Here is a 9,201-nt window from a genome sequence, read left to right as displayed (position 1 = left end):
TGCGAAATAAGCAAAGTAATCACTTCCTTGAAAAAAAAACTGCGTTTGAGTACTTTGACAGCTTTCACATTGCCAACCAAGTTTATTTACAATATTGATACAAGAAATTGAATATAGAAAAAAGGTATTTAATAATTTTTAATAAAAATACCAATACTTTTATGTAGCATTTAAAAAAACTCTCACTTCACTGTAAACGTTTACAGAGCTAGGTATTTATTAAAAAGAAAAATGGGCATTATTTTGTAATTTAAATTTGGTCTTTTACTAGAGAGAGTAATTTTTGAATTTATTTTTTTCCGACGCACAGTTAAGTGCGATCTACATATGTAAAAATAAACATGGCGACGCAGTGTATTGTCAGTTTCTTGAAGTTGTCAAACGTACTGCATTATCGTAAAATAATATTTAATATGGCAGCACTAAGCAACATTACTTCCTTTTCCGTGCGAGCTGTCAAAAAGTAAACATGCCGGTGTGTAGAAATTTTATTAAAATTATTTAAAATAATATATTTAGAAATGAAATTATTGCAACAAAGTGATTTAAAAATCTTAATTCTATATTGGGGTTTTGAAATTCGGAAAAAATCGTGGCGGGGAACTTCGATTTTGTTTGAGAAATTAAGATAAATATTACAATGTGTGAAAGTTTAAGAGTCCGAAATATACAATGTGTCAGGCGATAATACATACGTTTCAAAAAATAAAAAAAATTATATAGAAATCCAAAATTTATCAATCATAGAGTTGCCAAAATAAATTTTTAAATTAATTTTGTTGTGATTTCATAGTTTTATTATTTGCAATTTACATAGAAATATATTTTTAGCTATTTCCATTAATTGTGAAATTATTTTTACATTATAGTTAGCGATTGATTTACTTCATCCGAGTCCTGCTTCAGAGAAGCGTAAACATAAACTTAAACGTTTAGTACAACATCCAAATTCGTATTTCATGGATGTAAAGTGCCCTGGTTGCTATAAAATTACAACAGTTTTTAGTCATGCCCAAGGCGTAGTAGTATGTGCTGGATGTTCCACAATTTTATGTCAACCAACTGGGGGACGATCAAAATTAACAGAAGGTAAATTGAAAGTATATACATAAGTAGTAAATTTTATTAATAAAACATGAAACGAAATTTTTTTTAGGATGCTCATTCAGAAGAAAACCACATTAGGCTACTAAGATTGTTTTTAAATAAATTACTTGGGATGATTTTCGAGCAACATAAATTTCCAAAAAAAAAAAAAAAATAAAAAGTGATGGATATAATTTATAAAATCTTGGAAAATTAATAAAGTATATTAATACAAAGTTATCCTGAAACGCGTAAAAATTTTTTTATTTAAGATGTAGGATTTTTTTAGAGCTAAAAAAATGTGTTAGTAAATACCTACGAAGACATCGTAAAAAATTACAAATAAACAAATAGATTTGGAAATTTTGCTATCCAAAAAGGTATCTATTTAAAATAATTTTCTAACACAAGCCAATCGAAATTTAATGCAGTTGGTAATTTGACAACATGGAAATTTGTTCATTAAAATAAATGCTATCTAAGAGCCTTTCAAAAAATGAATTAATGAATAAAAATGATAATGATGGTGTACGTTTTATATATGTATAAATATGTACTCTATGAAAAGTACAAAATTAGAATCTTAGTTATTTGGCACGATCCCAGTAACGAATCAAACATGAATAGGTAAAACATTGAATATGTATACATATAATATATTTTAGATACATATATAACGCAGAAAATAACCTTAAAAACAAATACATTAACTTTTTGTAATTTACCAAATATTCAGCAAAGCAAGTTGTAACAATCGAATTTCTTTCGAAAAACCAATATAGAGTTTTGGTTGTAGATAACCAAGCATTTACGAGATTCAAATCTTTATTCTAGATTATGAATCGCTTTTATATTAAAATTCAATTATAAGTTAAAATTTTTCGACAACTTAATCATATTCTAATGAATTTATATACCCATATTATATAAATATATATACCTACATATTTGTTAATTAAATTAATTCAAAGTTAATTTATTTTTGAGGAATTTAGAAAAATTTTATTGAATTCTACCATTCTACATAGTAGATTTTATATAAAAGTTTATGTTGACTTTGATATTAAGTAACTTTGTAGAAAAAATTTGGGCTCTTGGATTGCAAAGGATAATTAAGCAAAAATCAGCTGCATGTATGAATTAAAGGAAGATTTATTAAACTACTTCGACATCATAGTGGAGTCGTGCATTACACTTGATTACTTTGTGAATTTAATATGTAAGTTAGAAGATCCATAACATATAGTATTACCGGCTTATATGTCATTAAAAAATTTTACCCTATTTAAATGTTCTTTATTGCAAAAAATGTAATGCATTATTTTTGGAAAGCAACAAGACTCGGTTTTATAAAAGCATAGCTTGCAATTGCTTTGTTTTTGCAAACTTTGCAATTACGTTTGCAAAATGTTACGTTTGTTACGGTATGTGTGTAATGCAGACAGAAAAGTAGGTATGTGATGGATAATTACTGCCCGTTTATTCAATAAAATTATGGTTAAACAAACTTTTTGATTGAATTTTTTTTATAATTTGTAATATACCAGTCATATAGTTGCAGTAAAATTTAAATTAATATGCATATATTATAGATTGTATATACAAGTAAATTATAAAATAATACCGTAATAAGTTTTTTTTACATTGCTGTTAACTTTGCAACTAATTACTATTAATATATTTTTTTAAATGTCCTTAGGTGTTAATTGTTATTTATTTACACTTATATGACAGTATTTTAATAGCAAACTCTTTAAGTAGCTCACTTTATCAATTCAATATGATTTCAGCTGTTGTAAACATGTCTGTAATTTTAATAGTTATTATTATTATAGTAAGAAGAAAATTGCTTAAAGGAATCAAGTACCTATCTACTTACAATTTTTATCTAAATAAAAAAATATATACCATATACTTACATACTATAGATAAATAATTATGTTCTTAATGTTTTTATCACACTCATTCGCATGTGTGTATACTTTCGCATTTTGTCATTTCTATCCACAGTTAATATTCCTGTTGCTTTTGTATACGTGCTTGCTACTGCTTTAAAAATTCCAATAAAGTAAATTTGTTTTCTTTCTTTTTTTTTTTTAGTTTTTATCAATTAAAAATCATAAAATCTGAATTAAATTATTGGTTATATCAAAATGTTGTGCAATTTTTCTCAGTTTTTAACATAGTTCAAAATTAAATTTTGTAAGCATTCAATTAAAATTATGAAAATGGTAATGTGATGCCTTTTTTTTTTTATTAAAGCTTAAGGTTGTAACGTTAATGTATATGCATACTAATTGTACCAGAATGATTTGATGATGCTATTTAAAATGAAACGATTTTGAATTCTTTTCGCAACTTAATTGGACAATCATAGTTACGATTTTGTGAAAATTGTAGCTCATGCTGGTTTTTATACTGCAATTATAATTATAGTTTGAGTTAAATTCAACTCGAGCTAAATTTAATCGAGCTGTTTCAGGTTACTTTTAGGTTGAATTGTTTAATCTCATTATATCATAGCTACAGATGACAAATTTTTTAATTCAAGTTGGAAGTAAATACGGTTAAAAAGCTTCAACTTAAAATTCTGAAATTTTCGCTGAAACAAGCATCCAATCGCAAAAAGAGTCAACTGATAGTAAAATCTAACACTTTTTTTTCGGAAAATAAATAAAAGTTGAAGTAAAATCATGAACAATAATTTGTTTATGAATCATTATCTTTGTTCATAGTTTCATTTTGCTTAATTATTTTTTGATCCTCTATATCATTTCGATATCCACTACAATTATCCTCTATATCCACTACAATTAACACTGAATTTCTGTAATAGGCAAAATGCGCAAAATGCAAAGAGTAACTGCCTAATTATTCAAAAAAATCTACATTTTATTCCTAATTTAGTTATATCGGCAATCTAAATTAATTCTTATTGGAGCATTGTTTTAAAATTTTTATTGCATCCTAAACTTATGCAAAATTATTTTGCTTGCATTTTAATACATGAAATAAATGTCTTTTTTTCCATCATACAAGTTTTAAAAAATTATGCGTCAAACAAATTTTTAAAAATATTGTACAAGTCAAATTTTCTACTTTACAAAAAAAACATTTTACTTACCGTTCAAAAATTGTTACCAATATGCACAAAATTTGTACTACATCACTAGTCAGGAAATATTTTAAAAAAACAACAGAAACATTTTAATTGTTTGATTGCATTATTTAATGGGGGTTGCCTTTGATTTTTATATTTTTAAAATATATGTTTAAATATAATTTTGGTACTGTCCTGTTTCCGGTATCACTAACCAGGCAGTGATTTCGGTATAGTTTGTAAATTTTGTTCAAAATAATTTCTCTAAATGTAACAATCGATCAACTTAATAATAATTTATTAAGAATATTTTTAGTTTGATCGTTTAAAATTAATTTTCATTAGCAAACACTAGTATATTACTCTTCTATATATACATATACCATAATATTATTGTACACTCTTCTTAATGTGCAATAATAACATAGAAGTCAATTTGTAATTCAATTTAAAAAAATGGTGTTCTCTATACCGAGTCACTCAGAGAATCGCATATGTAACATTTTAAAATAAATCTACAGTTATATCGGAATGTAATATGTATATATGTACTATCTATACGTATATCGAAAATGAAATTGAAATCAAATCTAGAAAATAATGTATAGAAGAAGGAAATATTGAAAGAAAATCAAAATAAAAAAAATATGTAAAAAATTATAAATTTTCTTGTTTATGAACGTAAATATATGAAATTAACATAATTACCTACATATCATGTATAGTATGCCTCACAATTACAAAATAATATAGTATATAAGAGGAGTTATTATAAAAGAGGTATTCCTTGTACATATTCATATACAAACTGGTATATGGAAACATATTATACATATATACTATATATGTACACAATATGTTTTTTCCGTTCCATTCATAGGTACATAATGTTATTTCAAATATGTACACACGAATCAAAATTTTCATTATTTACAAAACTCCTACATGCCATCTCTAATTTGTAGACGAATGATTGAAAAAATTGACTTTATTGATTCCTGAAATATTTTTTTTTTTTTTTACATAATTTTTAATACTATAATTTGCATAATACTCATATAGATATATTTCGTGTGGTTTTTTGGTTTTTACAGGTTGTTTTTGAATTTTATAATGATTATATACACAATATTAATCAAGAATCTAAAATTTTTGAGATTGATTTCAAGTTTTTTACAATTCTATTCAAATTTCTGTTACACAAGAGAAGAATTTCGACTATACAGTTAAGGAGCTTAAACTTTTTCGCTAAAATATCCATAGGTCGGCTTAAAAATTGTTTGCTGGAAATAATCCTATGTCCACATATTATATATCTTATTTATGTGGAGTGGGGACATAGGATTGTTATCTAAAACTAATTCAAGTATATATCGTTCAAATCTGTCTTCCAAGAAAAATGAACAATATACGCAATATAGATATTAAATTTGTATCTTTAATTTTCTCTCCTAAATAATTTCCAATTTTCAATTTTGGATAATTCCGCTCTTGACAGACGACATGTGTACTTATATATTAGAGTTAATAGTCCTTCTTTATTTCGAAGGAACTATTTGTAAGACTAAATTTACTTTGTAAATAAATTGATTTAAAACATAAAAATAGCCTCTTTGTGCATTATTCATTTCCAATTTCTCTCATTGTTATTTGAAATATTGTGTATTAAATTTTCATTTTAGAATTGGCATTTGATGAAACAATAAAAATAAGTCTGGTTGCTTTACCAAAATATAATTACCGCAAAATATAAATAATGCTATACTTTCAGAACAACCCTGTAAATATTAATAATAAATGTTGTGTTTATGCATTTTATAAAATTTATTACATGTAAAAGAAAATATTTTGAATTTTTTAAATTTTAAATTTACATTTGAATAAAAGAAAGTAAATAATAATAAGAAAAAGACAGAAAATTCAAAATAAAAGATATATGAAATTTATGTCCTCATACATATATACATATATATATAAAGTGCATATGAATATGTATACGAGAGAAAAATGAAAAAGTGATGCCGCTTCACTCACTATACACAAAAAATATTTTGATGTGCTAAGTGAATTCCTCTTGTTCACATATTAAAATAAGAAAAAAGAGCAAACAAAAATATTGAAATTAATTTTTTTCTTTATTCATTATTATTTAATAATAATATTAACGATAGTCACGCAAAAGTTAACAAAGTAATACCAGAAAATTACTTTTTGTTATTTTTGTGTTTTTTTTTTTTTTCATTACGAATTAGAATTAATTAGTTGAACAAAAATTTTACACATGTGATTGCTAAAAAGATTATTTTCTTTTAGTAAAAAAAAAAAATAATTTTTTTCATATATTTTTGAGTTTGCGTAAACGAGAGTTTTATGGGGCGATCTTGTTTCAATATTACTCGTAAATTAAAATAAACATGAATATGTCAGGAAATCATCCATTATTAAGTTATTTTTTTATGAATAAGTCATAAAGAATATGCGGGAAGTTCATAAGTATATTTGATGAAAATGCAGAAATATTGATAGCAACTTGATAAGCCTTTAATGAGCTCTTCACTGTTGTTTTTTTAAAAAATTTTAATGCCTTTCGGATGCCGTATGAGAATAAGAATACAAGTTTTAGGAAATAAAATAGTTATTATCGAGTTTTTCTCAAATAATAATTAATATTTTTAATTTCAATGAATTTTTCACTTAAAAATTGTTTTGCTTTGTATTATAACGTTGGTTATAACAATTTTTTAGTTACATGCATTTAATGCCTTAGCTTTCAATTTTTAAGACGCGAACATATTTTAGTCGATTTTGTCATCAATATAGGAGCGTAGAGTGTATGCCGAAAAAATTCAGAGTGCATAGTATCACTGATTTCTTGTGATAAAAAATATTTCCTTTTTGGCTTTTATAATTGATTCGACTTAAAATTTATAATATAGGTCCCTAAAAACAGAAATTTCAAAAATTTTGAAATATATTAAATCTTCTAATTACAATAAACAAAAAAAAAAGCAAATTTTCAAAAGAAATTTTTAAATATCAAGTGTTAAAATGGTCAGTTGAAGTTGAGCATATCAAAGCGTTAAACAGAAAGAAAAGGAAAAAAAAGTAAAAAAAAAAAAATGAATTCTTTTATAAAAATTAATTGAAAGATTTTTTAATTTTTTTTTCTCTCTCTCTCTCTCTATATGTAACACAAATTAAAAAAACATTATTATTTTTTTTTCTCTCCTACAATGATTTATTTTACAGTTAAACAATTTTCGCGCTAATTTTTATTTTATGCTTTTATTATTATTACATATTTTGTTTTATTAAATTTTTCTAAAACTATTTGTTTAATTATTTACTAACATTTTTCAGTCGTTACATACATTTAATATATTAGCAAGTATATATAGAAATATTTTTGCTGTTCATATAGCGTCATATAACAATTTTTAGATTTTATAGTTATTTGTGCGAGCAAATATTTGCAATAAACAAGTCTATGATGGGAAGAAGAAGAAATTTCTTCCAGTTACATAAATCCAAGGTAAATTAATTTGTTATTGTAATTAAAATCTGTATTAAATATGCAATATAATGATGATACTGAAAAAATTATGGAAGGTACTTGGGTGCGAGGAATCACCCAAAAAATATTTTGGATAATTTGCTCAAAATGCACTAATTATATAGCGCCAAACAAAAATTATTAAAAAAAAATGTGTTAATTAGTTGTTTTTAACGGTAACGATAGCATTATTAGTGCAAGTTTTTCAACGAGGACAATTTGCTGTAGCGAAACCACAAATAATTTTTAAATTCTGCAAATGCAGAGAAAAACTGCGACTTCCTTTTTTTCTAATTCGAAACAGTGCACTGTTTAGTAATGTTTGCCTATATATAGGATTCTTTTAATATTTTTTTTAATCCGAAAAGTATGCAATATTTATTGCACAATAAATAATTGTGTCTATTACAAACCATTAATTGGGTCCGAATTTATTATACAACAAGTACATATGTACATGATAACGGATAACAAGTAATTGTTATTACAGTAAAATTTTGTAGGATTAAAAATTTTTTAAAGAAAACTTTAATTTATACAACAACTACTATCATGTTAATTTACTATTGCATTGTATCGTGTAATTTTGTGACTAGTGTAGCTGCGGTAAAAAATTTCTTTTATTTAATATTTAATCATATTTATTTTGCTTTATATTTTTATTATAAAATTGTAATTTTAATTTTATTTCTTAAATTATAAAAATAAATTTATTAAGTATTTTAATAAAGAATTACATAAATTTTTTTTAATAACTAAATGTTAAGGTATTTTTATCTTGAAAATATTATGTATTAGGTCGATATATATACATATGTACATAGGTATTATAAAATAGTGCACTATACGTTATTACGAGAAATATATGTATAAATATGATATACCTATAAGTAAAAGAAATCTGGTCTATATATCAAATTGATTATTCTCATAAATTTTCTTAAATATTGCGAATATATATAATATATGTATATATATATATATTTGTATACTTATGTATTTTTCTTTATTATTTATTTTTTTTTCAATATTATTATTTACAGACAACCTGTCACAATAGCTATTAAATATTTTCAGCGTGGTCATTATTAAAAAAGAGAAAAAAATTTTCAATTTTACAACAGCACAGATGGAGCAAATGTAATCTTAAATTGTGTACCACTCATATAATGGTAGTGTTGATGCTCGCGAGTATAATATTCATTACGTATTTACATACAATATGCGTTAGTGTATATATAAATTTATATATATATTATAATATGCTTCATCCAGATGGCTGTAAAATTTCTTACATTACAAATCATTTAAAATAAATTCCCATTAAAAATTGAATTGACTTAATATTTTCATTTCATAAACGTACCATAGATATTTATGATTTCAGTTTTTACGTATATTTCGTATGTTACGGTACAAGTACATATTTCAGAATAATATGTTCATATACCAACATAGAAAG

General features: G+C 24.1%; 1 protein-coding gene across 1 annotated transcript; it reads left to right on the top strand.

The window, feature by feature from the left end:
- The first annotated feature begins 422 nt into the window (after positions 1-422).
- On the top strand, positions 423-1,334 carry LOC129610056 (40S ribosomal protein S27). Its single transcript, XM_055522376.1, has 3 exons — positions 423-475; positions 870-1,089; positions 1,157-1,334. Exons 1-3 carry the CDS (start codon positions 470-472, stop codon positions 1,183-1,185), a joined length of 255 nt encoding a protein of 84 aa, XP_055378351.1. The 5' UTR covers positions 423-469; the 3' UTR covers positions 1,186-1,334.
- The last annotated feature ends 7,867 nt before the right edge of the window (positions 1,335-9,201 follow it).

The sequence above is a fragment of the Condylostylus longicornis genome, unplaced genomic scaffold (assembly GCF_029603195.1).
Source record: "Condylostylus longicornis isolate FDR11 unplaced genomic scaffold, ASM2960319v2 ptg000043l, whole genome shotgun sequence".
In the NCBI taxonomy this organism is placed as follows: Eukaryota; Metazoa; Arthropoda; class Insecta; order Diptera; family Dolichopodidae; genus Condylostylus; species Condylostylus longicornis.
The sequence above is the reverse complement of the archived record's forward strand: the minus strand, read 5'-3'. Positions and strand labels throughout refer to the sequence as shown.